Genomic DNA, 22,669 nt, shown 5'->3' on the forward strand with positions numbered 1-22,669 from the left:
TCAAAACCTTATGGCCACATGACACTACTAAATAGGTAGCGGAATATACTTCTGACAGTATGTGAAGAGACAGCAAAGAAAAATACATCTTGTTGGGAAACACCCACCCCTTCCCAGCTTCACTAATGCCCCTTACTTTTTCCATTTTTCCTCAAAAGGGATGAAAGGACTCATCCTTGAGCTGTACACTCACTTGAGTTTTATTTCATCAGAAGGTCGCAGCAACTCATTAGATATCCCCAGTTTGGTCAGTGCAGAAAACACCTGTCCTCTCTCAATCCAAGCAGCATCATCAGATTTTTCAATGCCTTTCCACATTATACACAGTAGGATGTCTGTAAGCAACTGTATGAGTTCATTATCACCCCCCTACAAAAGAAGAGAAGTATTTACAGCCCTTCTAGACTAGAAAACCTTCAAAACGTTTCTTGTTCATCACAGTCCCTATGCTTGCATGTTTCAGCATTTCTGAAAACTCTGCAGTCTGAAGTCCAATTGCTAAATACAGGAACATGCAAATATAAGAGACTGTGGCTTGCTTGTACGTCGTAATACATACTGACTTGACTTCTACGTCATTATTTCAACCTGACATTTAGCTACCCTTGATTTTTTCACAGCAAGTCTGCTCCATGCCTCCTCTGGAAGATAAAGGATGTTGAAATACAGAAGGGAGGGAAGAGAGTTTGTAGTTTTTTCTTTGTGTGGGTTGTTTTGGGTTTTTTTTAAACATCAAAGCTATTCCAACTAGACAACCAAAAAAGAAGAAACATTACAAAAGGAAGTACCCCTACTCACTATAAAAGAACTATATTGTTTGCTTTTCTGTTGGAAGACGAGAGGGGGGAAAAAAAGGACAATAATTATCCATCAGGCAGATGATTAAAAAAATAAAAAGGAATTGCAGACATTTGGAGAAATTAACCACATACTTACTCCTTGGTTTTCAAATAAAGAAAGATCAGCAGTGAAGCCCACATCGTTTATAATGCCCAGCTCAGGCTGCCCAGAGAATGGTTTTGTGTTCTCTACAGGTGATGGTGTGCTGGGCTGGCTATCTGTCATCTGATTCACAATGTCAGCCAATTCATAAGAGTCAACACTGGACAGATCTAAACTCAAATGTGAAGGATTACTGTGCCACAATTCTTCTTGGTCCTCCAACCTAAAAGACATCTCTGCTGTGGATGCATCTTCCAGTGGCGTAACAGAAAAATGAGCAGGGACATCCAGGGATTTGTTGTCTTCTAAACTCCACTGATCAAACAGACCATTAACAGATGCAAAGCTGCCAGTTTTGTCTCCCTCTGTCTTATCAGGTTGATGTTTCTGAAGCTCTTCAGCAGGATGCTTTTTTTCCTCTTCCCTTGAGGAATCAGCCCTGTTCTCTTTAAAGCCAAACTGGACCTCTGAGTTTTCTTTCAGGAATAGTCTAATCAAAGTGTCCTGCCAGCCCAGCTGCTGAGAAATCTGTTGTGCTGCATCCAATTGGGAATGCAAAAGGTGCAAAACCTAAGGATAGGAGAAGATATCCCATACCTATACATTAATTTTAGCTTGTAATTGTATTCATTCTAGCTTTTCAATTAGACATTTTACAATCTTACAACTTTTTTGCCCTTTTTTTTTTTTAGAACCTTGTAAAAGAGCCACAATTGGTTAATAATAAGCAAACAAGCCACAAAATCATTTGTCTCATTAGAAACACATATTTGAGAAAAAAAGAAAAACAAGAAAAAGAAAAAAATTCTCTGGAGTAGGGGAGAAAAGAAGCTATCAAAGCATAGCATAGTAAGTCCTCATATTTCAGCTACTCTTCTGCAACAATTCCTGCAAAAGCCAGTTATCACAACAAATAATCCTATTTAGCCACTAGTCTACAAAGAAAGAAAATCTAGAACTGAAAATACACTCGATTAGGAACTATTAAATAGATAAAATTAAGAAAGTTGCAGTATTAATAGCTTACTGATAATGTATACTGTCATTTCACTTTTTTAACTTTGAGAAACCTTAATAGACAATATAGCACCTCACAGCTACGTTCAATACTACTAATTCCAGTGATAGAAGCCAGAGAGCTCAGTTTAGGAAAAAGTCACTGCTTCTCCTCTATCTCTTCCCTGCATCCACAGCCACTCTTTTGAACCATAATATGTTCTATCAAAGTAACATATTAAGAATACAAACAAAACTTTGATCATGGTTGTCGTGGTTTAACCCCAGCCAGCAACTAAGCACCACACAGCCGCTCCCTCACTCCTCCCCGTCTCCCATTGGGATGGGGAGGAGAATCAAAAAAAAAAAAAAAAGAAGTAAAACTTGTGGGTTGAGATAAGAATGGTTTAATAACTAAAATAAAATATAATACTAACAGTAATAATAATAATAAAATATTATAATAATAATAGTAATGAAAAGGAATACAACAAAAAAAAAAAAAAAAGAGAGAAACAAAACCCAAGAGAAGACAAGTGATGCACAATGCAATTGCTCACCACCCGCTGACTGATGCCCCAGCAGCGATCTGCCCCTCCTGGCCAACCCCCCCCTGTTTATATACTGAGGATGACATCATATGGTATGGAATACCCCTTTGGCTAGCTCGGGTCAGCTGCCCCGGCTCTGCTCCCTCCCAGCTTCTTGCACACCTGCTTGCTGGCAGAGCATGGGAAACTGAAAAATCCTTAACTTGGGATAAGCGCTACTTGGCAACAACTAAAACATCAGCATGTTATCAACATCGTTCTCACACTAAATCCAAAACACACTGTACCAGCTAAGAAGAAAATTAACTCTATCCCAGCCAAACCCAGGACAGTGGTCTTAAGCATCCTTTGAGAAAACTCAGTAATTCAAGGAGTCTATCTCTAGCCTGTAGAAAATACAAGCTATTTGAGAATCATGATAGAGGCTTTGCTTTTTGTTTTGGTTTTTAAAAGGACTTGAATACACAAAATTAAACATTAAGTGACAGATGGGCTTCATTTTTAACATAAATCATTGCTAAAGAAAGCAGTATCAACAAATACCACCACTGTGTCTCAAATAAATAAGATATCACACTGTACAGCTTATGGGCTTAAAGGACAGTATGCCAGTTTTAAAGATGACAACTAACCTTTCTACAGATAACCACTCTCATGTTTATATCTGATCTATGAGCCAGATGCACTACAGCTACGAGATCTTTATAATTCACAGCAGGATCTGTAGGGGAGAAAGAAAAAACAACACAAATGATATCAATCAAGAGAATGTAACAGCTAAATATTAAAAATTGCCTTGGAGGTCACCTCTACATCCAGGGGTAGTAAAAGGAACAAACTTCAGGGAATTAAGAAAATGTTAGCTGAGACTAATGGGAACTTCGAATAGAACAGCTTTGTAAGGTAACAGCTCTCATTTTCCTGAACAAAAAACCAAATGTGTTTGCCTCTGAGCAGCAAGAGTTTACTAACTGTAGACAAAACACTTGCCAATTACCTGCATACAGAACTTGGTTAAGAAGGTTTTTAATAAGAGAAACAGTAACTGGCGATTCATTCAGGAGGAGCCCCAGTCCAGAGTATCCCACTTCTCTGAGTCTCATACGGTGCTTACTCCGTTCATAAACTTTAGTACATTTCAGCATCTCTTCCACAATCTGCAAGAAAAAGTACACACAAATGCAAAATAAACACAAGGGAGCATCCAGACCTCTTAAACTCAATTGTGTATTATATAACATGCTGGTCCACTGTTTTTGAAGTTTACTTGGTAAGCTAACAACATGGACTTTTTTTTTTTTTTTTTTTTTTTTTTTTTTTTTTTTTTTTAAGATCCCAATACTTTACTTCAGGAGAACACTAATTTCATTGTGACTATGGCAGTAAACAGTAACATCTGGCTAACGTAACAGAAGAGAGCAGAAAAAATTAAAACTTGAATGATTAGTATCTTTGCAATTGCATATACTTATGCAGTCAGACCATTGAAAAATACAAATTTCTGTTCAACTGATTAATTTAAGAACATATAATTCAATTCATTACCTTGAACACAAGTTCTCTAAGCCTGTCAGAGTATCTTTGATGCAATAACAGAGCGTAAAGAATATCAGCATTCCCTGGTTCAAACAGCAATAAAAAAAGCTGGTCTGGGGTTGGGCTGGAATGAAGTAGGCTGAAGAGAATGTCCAGAATTCCACAGAGCTACAAAATTAAGACAACTAAATTAATCCACAGTTCATTCAGACCTCATGCTCTGTTTGGGGAAAATTTTCTTGGCTTTTAAACTTTACCCTTTGCTTGTTATAAAATCAACATTTTGTCTGCTCAATATTACTGCATTTAAAATTAGATTTTTTTTGATATATTTTTTCTCTCTATGGAACACCTTATGAAACTGTAATTAGAGCTACAAAGCAAGTTCAAGTTCTGTTGATGCCTACAAAATAGAAACCGCATCATTACAACTTCTGATCAGTTGAAGTCCAAGTCATTTGGTTTTGTAAACTAAGAACTTTTCTAATGGCAGTATTACACATCATGTGCTTTCTGCCCTCTTCAGGGGGGAAAAAAAAAAAAAAAAACCAGTAAAAATACGGCCACATGCAGAGCACTTTGTCAAGTTTCCAGTGTGCTTCTATAACCTGCCTCAGCTACATCTAAACAGAACCACGCATCAAGTAACACTTGGCTTGTGGTCTTTTTCTTTTTTTGTTGCACTCTCTTAAGCACACAAGATTTCTAAACACCAGGAAGTAAAACCAAAACATGCACAGTTTAAGCTATTAATTTACGCCATATTGGATACCTGCTCCTCTTCACTGGTGGCAGCTATGTATCCTACAATGCTCTGTATTTCTTCATGTGTTCCACCTTTGCTCAAGAAATACTTGATCAGTCCATAAAGCGATGTCCGTATTGTTCTCAGGTCATCAGGAGCCAAATCACTGTCTTTACAGCCACTCCTATACACCAACAGACAGCAAAAGCAACCTAAGTTCTTCATGACTCATTAACAGCAATTTGATTCTGCTAGTTTTGTAATTGTTCATCTACCCAGATATCATGGCACAAGCTATCAATTTTTACTGAAGTAAGGCAACTGAATAGTAATAAGCTACAGTGGATCAGACTTACCAAGTCTATAAAAGCCCTGAAATGTAGACTTGTACTGATCTGGATACAGGTCAGGATTTCAGGTTCCCCCCCTCCCACCCTCTAAAGGAATAAGCAAGGTCTCTAGCCAATCTTCCTCAATGACATAACTATATTCATAAGCAGATATAAATCACCAAGACTGAAAGCTAAAATTTTAAATTCCTAAAAAAGTCCTACTTCAAATTCTACAAGGATATAAAAGAACTTAAAATGATAAATACCCTCTCTTTTCATAGTGGTAATGATCTATGACTTAATTTGCATTGTTGATACCAAGTCCTTCATTTTTGTAATTTTAATGACTTTTCTAAGCATTTCTAGTATCACTGATATAGAATTTATATAATCCTATCATAAAAATCAAAGTTAAGGAAAAGCCACAAATCAAAAGGAAAAAAAATTTTAATGCAATTTTGAAAATTAAATCAACCACCAAAAGCCGACCTGCAGTTTGATTTATTAATTTTCTCACTAGGATGATGGGAAAAAAAAACCAACAGCCACATACAATAAATGAGGAGGAGTTAGAAGAGGTAAAACTCATACCCATAATAAATCCTCAGTGTGTCTAGAAGAAACTGCACACCATATTTCTTTCTGAAGAGTCTTCTGCTGTCTTTGATGATTGTAGAAAGATATTGTATATGCCCTACAACATAAAGTTTTCTATTAGAACCTAGATAAAGATTTATGTCAAGCGAAGAGTACTGTGTCTTTGCGCAGTTGCCCAAGTCCAAGAGCTCACCAATTCTGAAGGGGAAGTCCCCACTGTTCCAGATACTGAAGTCAAAAAGTAAGTGTTGATACATCTGTTGCAAAAGCTGCATGTTCTTTTCTACTGAGGCTTGTTCTATCAACAACTGTACAGCCATCAGTACATTCACATCCATTAAGCTGCTTGGCACCTTTCAAAATAACAACAGGTGTTAGCACTCAAAATATCGAATATCCTAACAAACTTTTTTTAAAATCAAATTTTGAGATTCTTTTATCTTCTACAGCAATGTCTGCTTCCATTAAAGCAATACAATAAACAAAACCAGTCTAGTTTGAATAATCATACAACACAGTACCTATAACAAAACAAGCAGAACATGAAAAAAAGACAAAATATTGTGTTTCACTTTGCAGATCAAGACCAACTCCTCACACGTTTTTGTTTTCAGAAACATGTTGTGGTTTAACCCCACCAGCAACTAAGCACCACACAGCCGCTCCCTCACTCCTCCACGCCCCCAGTGGGATGGGGAGGAGAATCGGAAGAAAAGAAGTAAAACTTGTGGGTTGAGATAAGAACGGTTTAATAACTAAAGTAAAATAAAATATAATACTAACAGTAATAATAATAAAATATAATAATAATAATGAAAATGAATATAACAAAAAAAAAAAGGGGGGGTGGGAATAAAACCCAAGGGGAAAAAAACAAACAGTGATGCACAACACAATTGCTCACCACCCGCTGACCAATGCCCCAGCAGCGATCCGCCCCTCCTGGCCAACTCCCCCCTGTTTATATACTGAGGATGACATCACATGGTATGGAATATCCCTTTGGCTAGCTCGGGTCAGCTGTCCTGGCTGTGCTCCCTCCCAGCTTCTTGCACACCTGCTTGCTGGCAGACCATGGGAAACTGAAAAGTCCTTAACTTGGGATAAGTGCCACTTGGCAACAACTAAAACATCAGCATGTTACCAACATTATTCTCACACTAAATCCAAAACCCAGCATTGTACCAGCTACTAAGAAGAGAGTTAACTCTATCCCAGCCGAAACCAGGACACATGAGAACGAAAAGCATGTACTAAGGAGACCTTTGAAGACCCTCACATCCTGGCCAAACTATGAGTGTTTCAAAGTAATCAGGACCTCATCCATAACATTCGTTACTAAAGGATGTTTCTCAAATTTGCTCACCTTCTGTAACAAGGCTCCTAGGGTGGCAACTCCATGGGAGTGAATGAGATTTTCTTGATTAACATGGTGTCTCTGAATAAAGTGTTTTATCATCAAGATGAAAGTTGCGACGATGTTCTTCTCCAAGCGTGCTTCTGCAAAACAGAACAACAGCAGCAAAAGCCTCATGGTTTATTGTTGGACCACTGCATAAAAGTAAAGGGGAAGAAGTAAAATCAAGTGTTCATATTCCTCACTATTTCCTGAACTTCAACTCCTTTTCTGTTTGTTCCCTAGCTGTAAGCTGTCTTTAGATTTTTCCAGTGCAGAGTCATAATCATTCCATGCCTCTCCAGAACAAAGTGACCCCAGTCCTGACTTCAGTTGCTTCATCCATCTGGCTGTAGTTTACAGACAAACTTCTCTTTCAGTTACAATCTTTTACATATGCTGCAGTTATTCTCCCTCTGTAGTTGCAAACTGACACTTTCTAGCCACGATATGCAAAAAAATAAGAGACAAAGATATATTTTTTTACTTCACTCCACCATTTCATATTTGAAACAAAAAATGCTGTTTTCCCTTGCAAGGTCTGATTTCCCAGTGGTTTCTGTTAAGATCAAAGTTCATTCTCAATGTTAGCACAGTTTTTAAAAAAAAAAAAACAACAAAACAACAAACTATTCTTAAAGCTTCCTTTCAATTTTTTTTTTAAATTTTAATACTAAAATCTGACTGTGTGTGGAAGAGGTAGGAGTCTGAACATTTTCCTAAGAAAATAAAAGTTTGGCTAAAGGCTAAACAGTACTGTTCTGATGCTGCAAAGTCTTCATGTGGCTGTCTGACCCAGTACTCAAGTTGTAGGAAAGCTCCTCCTATTGGTATTAGTAGGCTTTGCATCAAACATAATTTCTCAAAATAATCAGAACAAACTTTTCAAAACAGAAATTTAAAAACTGCATACTTTTACACTAATGTAATAGTAAATCATGAAAAGAAAAATAATGCTATTAAATATAGCTATATTTGAAATATGTTAGTAAGTTAATTTTACACAGTACTGAGCTCCTGGTATTCAGTATCCACGTCAGATATCTAGGAACAGAAAGAGCCTTTCAGCTTTACGTAAGTACTCTGGAAAAGCCAGCACATAAGACTGCTTTCTGTCATTCACAGGAAGACTTTTAAAATCAAGCTTAAAAATTATTTCAGTTCAACTGTACTTTCCTACCTGATGCCTTTGTGGATGACAATACCACCCAGTCTTCCTCTACAGGAGTAACTAGTTCTGGAGGTAGAGTTTCCCCTTCAGACTTCTCAGGCATGTGTCCACCAAGAAAACTGATCTGCTCCAGCAATGGAAACAGCACATTTACTCCACCAATACAGTTGATCATATCCTAAATCAAGAGAAAAAGGAGGAAAAACATCATCACAAATAAAATCCCCTGAACTACGTAACAGAAATTTACTCCAAATACAAGCAACCTTATGTACTCACAAATTAATCAGAATGTTTCACATGCCACTTTGAAACTAGTTTAAAACACTGTGTTTAACAACAGAGCTGTCCAAGTTTTAGACACTGCAATTACACACGTGCCTTCCTGTCAGCTCTTGTTTTGAAAGTGCATTTTTACATTTCCTTCCTCCTTCCCCCACATAAACATGGGAAACTGAAGGATACAAATCTTAGAAAGAATCTTCTGCTAAATATATTTGAAAAACAGGAAAAACATATTTTTCTGATTTCTAAGTTACTTGCAGCAAGCAGTAAGAAAAGATTATACACGTATGTGCTTTATTCATACTCCTGCAAGATTTCAACTTCAGGCAATTAAAAAATAATAAAATTTGATTTTTTTTTTTTTAAATAAAGCAACTTCACACATAACTCAATTCTAAGCCTCTCTTTAAAATTCAAGTCTCCTAAGTCCCCTTTTCTCCCCCACCTCCTTACAAGCAGGGATAGCATGAGACTTCAAACAAGGCTTCTTGTGGTAAGGTATAACATATTCAAACTACAAGATTTCTAGAAGTGATTCACAATACCACTTAGAAAATCAGGGTCTCAGCAAGCTAGCCAGAGACACCTATTCAATTGCCCAGCTTAGTCCAATGAAAACTATTGTGTAGTAAAATTTTAAGTCAAAAAACCCAACACCCTGTAAGCCAGTCTATTAACGTGAGATATCACTCTCCCTTCCCAGTCAGAAATGTTGGGGAGAAGTGGAGAAAATCATCCTTTTCTTCTCCATCGTTTTCTACTTCAATTGTTAACTCTGCTCCATGTGTCTTTATGATGCCCCCTCTCCAGCCCACATTTATTATGGTGAATTTAACAAAAACCAGTTAAATTAAGAAAGTTTTTTAAATCTGCAAAATTCATCTCATGAATGAAGATTTCTATGTTTGTTGAGCAAAACAAGAGGCACCACAGACCTGCAGCTTTTGGAAACAGAAATCAGCTTGAAGTTGAAAAACAGAATTTGTCTGAACCACAAGACAGCAGTAACTGTAGCTCCTTCTAGGCTGTACCTATCTCCTCATGAGCTCCTAATCAGCTCTTATGTTTTTTCCTCACTCTAGTCCTCCTCAAGAGGGTGCTAAACCCCATCATGTTTGTTAATGAATGATTCTCCTAAAACTTGTACTCAAAATATGCTTTCCCATAAAGCTAGAGATATAAACACTCCTCACCCACCCTTCTTCCCACTACTGGGTGAAGACAACAAACTGCAGTATTTTCAAACTATTCATATCATAGCATAGCAATTAACTAGCAAGTGTCTGAATTTTCTTAACATTAATCTCCACAAGTCAGCATATGCACAGTGTAGCTCCAACAATATTTCCTTATTAATTAGTTTGCTAGTACAGTTGATTGTTCACTGTTCTTAAAAAAAAAAAGCAGCTCGTATTTATTTGTTCATACATTCTTCCTCAAGACAAAAAAAGATGTGGTATTCTATTGACAAGTTTTCTACACTCAGACTTTGGATTTTATTTTTTCTCAAAACTAAGAGTCCTTAATCAAAGATTCTGTCTATAAAACAGAATTGGATGTACTCTATCTAAATTTAAAAGAAATAAATCCTTATTTATGTTACTGTTTCTGGATCAACCTCTGATGCTGCAAATAACTTGATTTCCTCATGCACAGAGCTAAGCCTGACTTTGATTTTTGATATTAATATGTGTTAGTGATCACGGAACAAATAAGCAGACAAGTACACAAAGGTATTTATTAAGCTGGTGTGCATTTCATGGTTTCCTCCTCCTCTTCGTGAACTAGCAAGTAGAAGACCATTTGCTATTTTACACAGAAGACATCTAACGGACATGTAACTTGCCTAAACGGTATTCTGTTTGTGGAGCACCAAGAAAGACTAAACCACTAATACTAAATCTTGTTGGCAGTGTTGACAAAACTGTGACTTTTATTTCTATAGTATAAAGTCAGATCTGAACTGTCAGTGGCATGAGACTAAGAAATTAACCGATTAACCAGAAGGGCATAAGGATCCTATGTGTTGGTTAAGAAAACAAAACAAAAACCGAAAACCAAAACATAGGACAGTTTTGCTATAACAGAATGTTTGAGCAGGAGACTAGAAACAGGTTTAGCCAGAAAATGTTAAATTTTAAGCTCCAATACTGATATAGCAGTAGTGCTGTGATTACAACTGCTAGCAAAAGTTAAACAAAGATGATTTGCATAGCCTGTAAGAATCAGTTATCCCAATGTATCCAACAATAAGGAAAAAATATTGGACAATTAGTGTATAGCAGAGACAGAATAAGGTATAACACTTTAGTGAATATTTGGTGTTTTATCTGACGTAAGGCTTTTGGACTGTGAGATCATCTAGTCCTGCCAACTCCAAACCAAAAGTAAATAAGATAACTAGATTAACTTATCTCTTAAAAAATGCTAGATTCTTGTAATATTTTAACTCCACACCTTGTTTTCTGCTGAAGTTAGTCTGCAATTCAATAGGGTTTTTTGACATGACTAACACAGCAAAAGTCACAAGTGTTAACTTAACCCTACTGATCTTAATCTAATTCAGAGTTTAAGACTGCAAGAAAACCGTGACAGAATCCCCTAGAGATGACAAAATGCTTTCAACACACAACATGTATCGAACAGATTACGAAGAGCAGTCAGCTACCACAAAATATCTTAATGCATTATCTATGACATTCAGAGCAGTAGCCCTTGTAAATTCTCAGTAAGTGTAATGTAATACTACTTCAGCTATAGCATTAACCCATTAATTCGCATTACAAAAACAGGTGTATCTGCTAAATGTCATTTGCATTATGATAATAACTTCCGGCATTCCAAAAGTTAGGTGAATGTATACAACCACTGTCATATTTACATGAGGTTCTGCTTCTTCAGTATGCACTTACCTTGATGTCCCAGTTCACTACTTTGTTTCCAGTTAGTCTTCCATGTAAAAGATTTGCAGACAGGTCAAGACAAATTGGGTTTCTGCAGGCCTGTTAAACAAATGAAGAGGCTACAATATCATTTAGGAAATAAGTTACAAATCCTTGAACACACAAGATTTCTGAACGATGCATAATATGTTTCAGGAAGTTAGTGCCGTTGTGCTGCTATTAAAGTATTTAAACAATTTGGAACCCCTGGAATATCATATATGTTATCTTAGATTTGACATTCACAATTGTACAAGATAATTCTGTCCTTTTGCCAAACAAGAACACAACTTACTATCTCTGCACAAGACTACAGTTTAAGAAAGCTCTCACTGCTCATTATCTTCCCATGATAACCACAGTGTAAAGATGGCACGCTCACCTGTTCTATGAAACAGCAATAGCAAAGCAAAGCAAAAAAAAAGACCATCGAGAACATATTCTGAAATTACTGTACACTGTGTAATCAAAAGAGAAATTATGTATTGTTTCATACCTTTGGTGTATAATGAAGCAGAACCTTACTGGGGAGATCTGCTACTTCAGCCTCTTGAGACTTCCATGGAGTTAAACAGTTTGGACCTATTAAAAAATAAATAAATTACATATAAAATTATACATTTAACATACATATTTAAGAGTCCACTGGATATTAACGTTGACCTTCACAAATTTTATACTACTGTACTTTGTTGCAACAACAAATAGGACACTCTGAACCATACCTATTGGAGACACGCTTTGAAGCAGTCTCTATGACTTAAATCATTCATTCCATAGGATCTGCTTAAAAAGAAATACATTCCTGATAAAAAGCTAAACTATACAAAGGGTTTTTTTATACATTCAAACAGCTCCAATGTTTCTGTCTTTACAAATACCTATCTCATACTTGTCACCAATCTCTCTGTCATCAAGCCCAAATGTCCAGAAAATGAGTAATCTTCAAGATAGTTTTGTTTAGTAATACAAAATATTTCCTTTAAACGATGGAAGTGTTTTTATGCTAATCTCTAACAACCTCAAGTCATTATGGAACTTAATACCTTAACACCTTGAACTGTAAGACATAGCTTATCAGGATATTTTTTTTAAAATGACCCCTTAATTATTAATTGATTCTTGTGGAAAAATCCTCAAATATAAATCACCTTTAAGTGGCCTATCAAAACAAGGGCACTACTTTAAAGAGTCTCAACTGTAAACTCACATGTAGGCAAACAGTAGCAAAAATTAAGAACTTACAAGTGAAAATACTACCTAACGTTTTGATTTTGGCAGGTCTGTACATATGATAAATAGATGAGCTTATGCAAACATAACATTTTAAATAAAACTTCATAAAATACTTATCATTCAATTCTAAGCTTATTTGTTATAAGGTCCTCTCACTTAGGTCAGCTCTGCAATTCTTCTGGATTGTAACTTCTTCATTATGTGTCTGTGTAGAGCAAAGCTCAGTGGGGTCTTGTCCATAACTCATCCCTTTTATTCCACTAAAACCAGTACAATCACCACTTACCTGCTAAATATAATGCTTTCACCTGAGAAGGTTGCAGTGCTTCATGAAAGATGAGAACTGATCCAAGTTGGCCCTCCAAAGATGTTGGACATCCCCATTCACTGTCCTGGGTCCCTGCTGAGATCATCTTGGTGATGAGCTCTGGTTTTCCAAGCATCCCACCCCAACTTCCTGTAGAGAGAATGCCCCCAAGTGATGTCCGATGGGGCATAATAGGGGAGGAAAAAGGCGGATCTGGTATCTGAGATGGAGGAGGAGTTGTTGTTCTTTGACCAGCTGAACCAATGCAGCAAGAAGTAAAAGACTGGAGATTCATGCATGGAAGAAAGAAAACAAAACACATACTATAAATCTAACCTCCTTTTTTCACAGTTTACAAAGTAAATCTGAAGACTATCTCTGACAAACCTGAACTAAATAAATTAAACCAAGAGCAACAAGTTCTGGCGTGCCGTGGAAAAGAAGCAATCCAGCACAGTAGGCCAAAAAAAGAGCATATGCTTTCCACAACAGCAGAGAGTGCCCTTTCTCCAATTAAGAGCAATTTGGTCACCTCAACTGTTGTGTGACCTCTGGCAGGAGCAGAGCCAGGAAGGATGGTGCTCCAGATACCCTGGTAAACACTCCTCTTCTGGATTACATTCCAAAATACTAGCCCAGCATATCTGCTACTGTACATTTCTCGTACCAGTTATTCCCTCAAATAAATGCTCTCATGGGAAGCTTACTTGCCCTACTTTTAGATACCTTGGTGTTTATAGTGCTTATTCTACAGATGGGTCAAAATCCAGAGTTTTATCTCGCAATGGAAATTACATTTACTCTCATTTTTGAAGTGTTCTACTGATTTACTATGACTGTGTCCAATTTAAGTGTGTGGTCAACATATTTAACAAATATCAAATTAGGACTTACAAAAGAGGGAAGAATGTTCAGTGTTGTAGCCCAGTTTAAAATGGATTCATTCCACAAAAAGAATGGACAACTTACAAAGAAAAGTAAACATGACATATACTCATTTTGATGGCTAGCATGTTTTTTTAGGCTAAATGTGTACACATTCGAAATGGTTAGATTAACTGCTTGTAAACTGCTTATCCAGCTAACAAAGCAGGTATAAGATTAGCAAAGAACATACAGAAAATACAAGTAAAAAAAGTTACTGCTGAAAACAACAGGGAATATTCCTCACTGTGTACTGTCACACCAATCCTACTGGCAGAGCTGTGAGTTATTATGATTTACTCATAAATTATGTCAGTATGCTCAGGTAATTATTTTCAGGAAAACCCCACAATCTAATCAAGGTAATCTGTTTTTTTGTTTTGTTTTTAAACTGAGATGACTAAACAAGCATTAATTAACGGTTAGTTATACTCCAAATTGATACTCTGGACACTGTCCAAAGTTGAACAGAAGCTTATTAGCAATAGGCTAAGCAATCTTAAACTCTTACACAATTTCCAAATTAAAAAAGCCAACTATGTTCTCATTGTTCTATGGGAGCTCATCACAATAGGGTTATGACTCAGAAGGTGAACTTACTTCATTCATGGCAGGGAATCGAAGTGGGGCAGAGACCTTCTGCTGTCCATTGACGTAGATGTACACAAGGCTCTGACCAAAGGGCCTCTTTCCAGGCATGTGAACAATAGTTACGTTGTGCTGGTTAAGCAATAGAAAATAATTAAGTCATTATTAAAAAGCAGTGAAATGACTGTATGGAAATATTTAACTTCATCTCTACCAATCTGGTGAGGAAACCACTTAAGAAAATAAATCCAAAGCATCAACAAGAAGATAAGACCACCTATCAGCTGCTTCCATTTTAAAGCAGTTTACATGTAAACAGGTTTTTGAAGGGAAAGAGATACAGCTCTTTCACAATAATGCACATCAGTCCTTAAGTACGGGAATAGAAAAGGGCAAGGCAGAAATGCAGTAGCACATTTTGTTCATTCACATAGCACCACAGCCACCTATCCTTGTTATAGTTTAATATAAAAAAAATCTGCATGTTAAAAAAAATCTCTAAGCACAATGCTGTAACCAGCTTATCAATAACAAATGCCTAATAACATAGGCACAATTTAGCTCAATCAACCACTAATCGACATGGAAACTGCTTGCATTATTTGAGATTAGATCTGTTCTTATGCAATGAATTATTTAAATATGATAAAATAGACCATTTGTAAAACAACCAAAAAAATGAACTTTGACTTCTGAGCTAACAGTGCTATCCTAAACATAGTGTTTTTCAGTATCAAATCTTACCCAGAGAGAGTCAAAAAAACAATGGTCAGGCAGCATCACTGTTGCATATTCCCTCTTCGTGCAAACTGCAACCACCAATACCCCAGAGTATGTAATAAATGCTTCAAAACCCATACCACTTCCTGTAAAAAAGCTACAGAAAAAGAAGCAAAACACACAATCAAGGACTTACTTCATCAAAACTACTGGAAATCATCTAACACTACATTCATTACGGAGAGAACCAACTTAAGCCATTTGTCGCTGGTCCAATATTTACTATTTGACTGGCTGTTATTCTTATTCCAAAAAACCCAAGACAAAGAACTGCCTCAAGGAAGGGACCCCAAGGCACAGGACATGCAGGCCAAAGGTGATCCACAAAGCTCTCAAAGCAGCTTGCAGCCATCCATCTTTTACATGAAAACATAACCTCTGTCCCAACAAGTAATGCTTCAGTTTCACCGACACAGCTTAAGCTGGTTCTGTTACAAAGTCCTGCCCACTGCAGTCTCTGGAAGCTACAATATTGTAATAAAGAAGAGACTGGCCTGCAACCTGTGCTGTTTTCTGTCAATTAAATTGTGTCCGTCAGCCCCTGGTAAAGCTGCCAATAGTGCATGCAGAGTCACGACATTACTGTTACAGTTAGTAGATATGTTTTCTCCATTTCCCTTGTTTCACATCATAGCGTTGTATACAGAGATTTTATTTATTTTAAAGAACAAAACAGCACATGGAATAACTCTTCTAGAGAATGCAGAAAGTTCAATCTTTAATTTTATAGACAAATCTGCATCAAAACTGTTTGATGAGACAATAAGTGTCATCCATGATTTTTTTATCCATGATTATCTATCAGCAAGAACCCTACCTTTCCTTAGTGCAAAATGTAAATGTAGTCATTCTTATATATCTTATTTCTAGTCATATAATGAAGAAAAGCAGCTGTAAGCAGCTATCTATAAATAAGCCCTGCAAGCACAGGTTTGCCTTGAGAAACCTTTCGGTTTTTAAGCACTTGAATACAAAAAAATTACATATAAATTGTGAACTGCTATTAAAACCTGCTACACACCCTTAGGCACCATTATTCCAAGTGGATGCATTAACTACTGTACTATCAAATATCTGCATCTATCAATATAAAACACAAATACACACAGAGAGAGCATGAATGTTATAGACAACCTCAATAGACATAAGCTGTCTTACAATTAAACACTGTAAAACACAGCAGCTAGATCAACTTTTAATGATTTTAATTCAGTTGTGTGCTTAACATTTCAAGCTGAAACTAGAATTTTAAACATTTCCTCTTTTCGGTATTAATTTCAATACACTACTGTTTTAGCTTCCTAGAACTAGAATAATGTTTTCAAAATTGTACGTAAAATGATAGAAAACCAGTTGGTTATTGGTACAGTATCATCACACTGAAATCCAATCACAGCTTTTTTACTTTGTAGTGCAATTCCGCCCCAGTTTTCTAGAACTACAGCAGTCTACTGAAGATCTGTAGTGGGACACACAGACAAACTCTGGAAACAGTGTTGCGGCAGTTCATCAGGTGGCACCCTTCATCAGGGCTGTGCTATACAAATACACAGGGCAGCCACAGAAATCCAAGGGGTCTCCACCTGCCACCATGGTTATTAATAAACAAAAGTAACACTCTAAGACACAGGGGTTTGGAAAATACTAATTCTGTCACAACTAGAATCACATTCTTCAACATTTCCCCCGAAAGTGCAGTGCAGTAAAATGGACTGAAGGGAGTGAGAGATTCTTCAATTATTATTCCCTCATTCTGCATTTTGTTTTCTGCTGAATGTTAGTACCCAGAAAGTTAAATTATACCAAGAACCATCCATGTCAATGTCTACTATTTAAGGAAATGAAGGTGTCCTTTTCATTGTGCTCTCATACAGAAAACAGATTTCATTACCTTTACAGGAAACAGTGGGAAGGCTGTTTTGTTTTGGGGTGGGGGTCTTTTGGGGTTGTTTTTTTATGTTGTTTTGTTTGTTTGTTTAAGCTATGAACCTTAACACAATTTGGAGTTATGGATATTGAAACTGTAGACAAGAAAGCATTATAACTGAGAAACTACATGCTTACTTCTGTAACACAGCCTGGCTCTGGTGACAGATGAAACTGCTCCCTTTCACAAACTAAGCACTATATATTGCGTTCTATGAAGCTAAGCAGAAGTACCACGTGTCATAGGGTACCATATGCCGCAGGGAACAGATGACCCAGATTTGTGCTGTTGAAGTAGTTGTAGTAACTATACCTATAGAGTTGCTTCCTCTTGCCACTTTTGCTCGTCGTGCTAGGGTCCACACGGTCCTGGTCAAGGCAGAGCCAAGCGTTGAAAGAAAATGCAGAGCCTGGCCACTTATGAATTGATGGAACAGCAATTCCGGCCATGCTGTGGCACAAGTTGAAATACTGCAAGGCACTAGCCATGCCCTGCTTCCGGGCCATTGCTAGAATGGCTCGCATCACTGGAACAACGTAAGGGTGAGCTCGTTTTGGTTCCTCAGTCCTCAGGAGCCGTATTAGTTGAAGCAGTTCTTCCGAGCCCATTGACTGGCTCCCCAAAGAGCCCAGAAGGGCAATCAGGTTCTCTGCACAAGTACAATGGAGTGCGGAGTGGGAATTTAGTGCCTCAATGATACGGATGACCATGTTTGCATTGACACACGTGGCACGACTCTGTCTGTTAATACAGCAGATTCGCCTCAACCAATTTGAGATGAAAATCTGCAGGTCATGTGATTCTAGTTCTGGAAGCCACTGGATAAGCAGCAATAAGGGCTGGACATTACTAATGCCTAGTATTCCAACAGCCATGTGGTCACCTTCAACAGCCTGAAAAACAGCAGAGAACTCAGACATGAAATACAATAAAATAGGGCTAGAAGTACTGTTGAAAAGATGTAAGCATTTTAGCATTCAAAGCAAGCACATCTCACCATATTCATGAGTTCTTCCAGCAATTCCCGTGAGGGTTGACCCAGCGATTTTAGTACCTCATATATGTGTGCATAACCAATCCTCTCCTTGAAGACCTCCTGAGGATAAAAATCCCAGTCTCACTAACAAAATGGACAAAAATTGCTCGTCTACTGCAGCAGGTTCTAATTTAACACAATACTAGACACAAAATAGTTAGAATGTAAGAATAATGTTTTACAGGCTAGAAATCTCTTTTTGATAATATGTCCATTGTGCTGTCTCTAACATGCTGCAGATGAGAAGGATCTCACTGCAGCATGCAGATAAACAAATAAAAGATCAAAGTTGTATTTTAATAATTACCTATACAAGGTAATTGCTTTGTTATTATCAAAATCTTAATTCTATCACAAAATACTAATAGCTTCATTTTTTAATGCAAACTATAGCATGAAATGATTAAGTTGAAAGTTAGAAGTATTCAGATATTAATTTTTGAGTGAAAGATTTTCCTAGACCAGCTTGATTAAAAACCACCCATCCTAAACACTTCAAAAATTAGAAGGGTGTTCCAAGGAAGTTCTTCTGAAAACTAACTGATTTTACATAAAGGAAAAAAAAAAAAAATCAAGCAGCAAAATCCAAACCGTAGCATCCATTTATGGTTTAGTTAGTAAACAGCCAACACATCATACGGAATGAATACTATTCTCCCAGCTGTATTCTGCACTGAAATGAAGACTTTTTTTTTTTAAAGGATGAATCTGTCAGCAGAAGTGAGATGATTGCTTAGGTAAATACAGAAAGAAAAACCACGTATGTTGCAGTGGAAGTACAATTAAAAACTTTACTGACCCTTTGTGAATCACAGCCAGTCCCCACCTCCAACATACAACCCTTCCCAGGCCTTCCAGAGTCAGTGGAGAAATAAGCACTCCGAGTAATACTCTGGAGGAGCATAACTGACCCTGTCGTTTCTCACTCAGACTGTACTGCAAGCAGCAACCAGATCATATGACTCCCACTTTTCCTTTAGCCTCCACTGTGCAGCCACATCCCTTCCCCTGTGCCAAGACTAGGGAATCATTCAACAACAGGGTGAATCTAATGAACTCAGCGATCTAAGAATAAATACACTATTTTTCTGTGGGCTTAGCTTCCAGTCAGATTCACAAACTAACCACAACCTATCTATTTATCAAACCACAAGAATAACTACAAAGGAAGGGCAGGGAAACGGCAAGACCTCCATTGGACAGCAATACCGTCCTGGGTTAGTTTAAAGCCATGATAAAACTACAATACAAACTGCTGCCTGAAAATTCCTACAAATACCCATTAATTCTACCCCACATATGCATGGGACAGGTAACGATATACTTCCTTTACAAAGGTTCCAACTGCCATTAACACTCTGATCTTCCAGTTTTGATAGAAAGATGGCTCAGTGTCCAGCCATTAGACGCATATAAAGGGATAAGGGATGCTAATCAGCTATTGCTATCTGGCAGGAATGCGTGACCACAATCTGCTCATCTTCATTAGCAAGATTCATTGAAATATTGTGATAAAAACACTAACTGGAAACAACATCAAGAAGCCTACTGCAAACAGACCTCTGCGTATATACTGTTACCTTAGCAGCTGGAGACTTGTGCATTACTGCTGTGAGGGCTTGAATGGTTGATACTGCCAAGCAGTCTAGGTGTCCCTGAAACACCTGAAAGTAGCAGGTACAGAAGTTATATACAAATGTGCAAAGACAATTCAGCTCCAAAATCTATACTGTGCCCTCCTGCCAGGAAGGAAACCAAGAGTTCGCTAACATGCTTCAAAAATCACCTCCCCACCAGTCAAGATTTCATAACCTCACGGCCTACAAGGAATTACATAACAGTAGACAACTAGCCACATCAAGAGGAGAGACGCATTCACAACACACACTGCACTTCAAGTACTCTGATGGACAAACATGTTTTCCTCATGCGGCTAATGGACAACCTCAAGAGGGAGGGAGGAAAACAAATTAGGAAACCCCTTGCAGTATGTGTGTGTGTGCTGTTGGACAATCGGGCACCTGCAGTTCATATAAAGTGTTTTCTTTTCCATCCAAGTCCCTACAAGCCAGTGCAACACACACACACAAAAACTGTAAGAGATAAGTCACGCCAGCACAGTAAGGTGGCTGCCTCACCCATAGCCTCATCGCATTGACCAACATCTCTTTTTCCAATTTAAGTCATCTTTTGAGGTTTTTTTTCTGTAATTCTTATTTATATTGATATTTCTATGGCGGTTTTAAGGACAAAAACAGAGCACTATTTCACATCCATCAGTAAACCTAATTAGCAAAACTGTGCAAACAAACATACTCTGTTTCATCATCTCTGAAATATTATATGCATATCAGACATATTTCAAAAATGAAATGTCAAGAATCAGAAGACTGTGTTAGATGTGAAGAAACATTTACATGCAGTTAGTGTCGCACTGAGTCTCTAAAAAAGCCAAAGCTATTAGTTAGAATCACAATTTGTAGATTACCATACCTTGTATTTAGCATTTCTTTACATTTTTAATCAGAACAAATCATTCTACTATAAAATTAATACAACAACAATTTGCATTTGAAACTTTCCATAATATTTTGGGAAAATTAAAGCAACAGGCTATTCCTACCTCCCTGATTCAGCCTGTCCATTGTTTTGTGAACATTTGTTCTTGATGACAAGCAAAGAATCAGGACATCAAATACAACCATTGAGATTCACAAACAAGGCCCCAGAATCCAAAACACCACAGTGCTGAGACAAAGAAGCAAAAAAGAGGAAAGGGAGGGGGGGGAAAAAAAAAATCACCACCAGGTTGATAGAATTTATTTGGATTCCATTCATGTACTTCACCTTTTCCTTAAAAGAAGCATAACTGAGGCTCAATCTAGTGCAAATATCTGCAATTTGAAGCAGATTATTAAAACTGAGGTTGAATTCAATCTGTTACTCAGAAAAATTATTTTCCAGAGCCAGGAAATACTGATGTGCGCAGCAACACAAGTTCATCTTGCTGCAGAAACCTTAAAGAGGATGGTTAAGGTGAAGCACAGGAATCAATTTTCCTGTGATTGTGTCTTGACTTCAACTGAAGCAAAATACAGGTTAGGTAGGTACCTGGTCCTCATTCATTTCTGTCAGTAATTTGTTGGCAAGGTCTTTCTCACTCTTGTCTGCCACTTTATTGTTAGCATTTAAAAACAGCTGTTAGAAACAGAGACAAGAATAATGGAAATAATTGCATTAAACAGTTACCTGCAGCCAAACTTGTGGAGGCTGCCTTGGACTTGTATTTCACATACAAAAAAAAAACCAAAACAAAAAAAACAACCAAAAAAAAAAAAAACCAAACCAAACAAGAAGAGTTCTCACACCGGTGAGAGACAATCCTCCATTAATATTAGTCTTCTGTTAATTCTTACAATACTGAAGATTACATTGTATTTTTGCTAAATAGTAATCGCTTCCCCCGCCCCCGAATTAAATGAAAATATGTAATCACTGAGACAAGAAACAGATCTATCTGGAATTTATACTGGTCACTGGCTTAGCAACTGTGATTTAATTTACAATATGCAACATGACAGGAGGTTCTCAAAAATTTATTTGTAAGAAATAAAGACAACAGTGGGGCATTAGCAGAGAAATGGATATAGATGTTTCACCATTCTCCACTTATGTTTCATCCTAGGTGAAGGCTGAAGATACCTAGACAGAATATTTTAATCTTCAAACAGCAACAGCAGCAGAATTTCTGGGGCACATAGTCTTTAGTACAGGAGGAAGGGTAAAATATCTCTGCCATCATCCTAAGAATCAGAGAGGTTGTAAATAGCTTTATATCAAACATACATCTATACTGTATCTTCAGCTAAGAAACTGCTCTGTGTATAGTAGCTACATTCCTAGTCAGTTCCTGAATTTGCAAGTTTAAAGCACACCAAAATTCATAATCAACTGCAGTCACTTTGTGTGCAAAGTTTAGCTGTAACCTAATCAGGACTAAAATTTATCTTCTTCTGGTTGTAGATTCTACTGAGGTGTTAAAGAAATCCCTGATCAAAATGTTTTAAAAGTCTCTTAAAAAAAAAAAAGAAAAAAAAAGAACACCACTTTTGTTTAGTGGGTAAAAACTAATACATTTTATTCCATTATCTGCTAGGCAGTCTCTCTGAAGAGGAACAATCTGAGAAATCAACTTCCATAAATTAGGGCAAACAGAAGGACAACGCTCAAGATATTACTTTGACGTACATAGGTGTGAAAGCACATAGTTAGAAACACAAGTCATTTTGAAAGGTACATCACGGTCAAGAGCACTTAACACTGCAGAATAACTATAATATGCCTCAGAGGGTTATAACATTAACAAGTGGAAATAGGA

General features: G+C 37.2%; 1 protein-coding gene across 1 annotated transcript in view; it reads right to left on the reverse strand.

Moving 5' to 3' along the window:
* The window catches only part of NBEAL1 (neurobeachin like 1), an 88,375-nt gene that overhangs the window by 28,767 nt on the left and 36,939 nt on the right, over positions 1–22,669 (reverse strand). Inside the window, exons 10-28 of the mRNA XM_050899674.1 lie at positions 21,403–21,489; positions 19,872–19,955; positions 18,253–18,351; positions 17,568–18,148; positions 15,293–15,425; positions 14,561–14,680; positions 13,016–13,319; positions 11,990–12,075; positions 11,464–11,553; positions 8,276–8,444; positions 7,066–7,199; positions 5,893–6,052; positions 5,694–5,796; positions 4,798–4,954; positions 4,035–4,193; positions 3,487–3,646; positions 3,122–3,210; positions 937–1,512; positions 194–369 (exon numbers count right to left, since the gene is read on the reverse strand). Of these exons, the coding sequence (XP_050755631.1) occupies positions 194–369; positions 937–1,512; positions 3,122–3,210; positions 3,487–3,646; positions 4,035–4,193; positions 4,798–4,954; positions 5,694–5,796; positions 5,893–6,052; positions 7,066–7,199; positions 8,276–8,444; positions 11,464–11,553; positions 11,990–12,075; positions 13,016–13,319; positions 14,561–14,680; positions 15,293–15,425; positions 17,568–18,148; positions 18,253–18,351; positions 19,872–19,955; positions 21,403–21,489 (3,467 nt within the window). The remainder of the gene's footprint in view (positions 1–193; positions 370–936; positions 1,513–3,121; positions 3,211–3,486; positions 3,647–4,034; positions 4,194–4,797; positions 4,955–5,693; positions 5,797–5,892; positions 6,053–7,065; positions 7,200–8,275; positions 8,445–11,463; positions 11,554–11,989; positions 12,076–13,015; positions 13,320–14,560; positions 14,681–15,292; positions 15,426–17,567; positions 18,149–18,252; positions 18,352–19,871; positions 19,956–21,402; positions 21,490–22,669) is intronic.

Source organism: Gymnogyps californianus, chromosome 7 (assembly GCF_018139145.2).
Source record: "Gymnogyps californianus isolate 813 chromosome 7, ASM1813914v2, whole genome shotgun sequence".
NCBI lineage: Eukaryota > Metazoa > Chordata > Aves > Accipitriformes > Cathartidae > Gymnogyps > Gymnogyps californianus.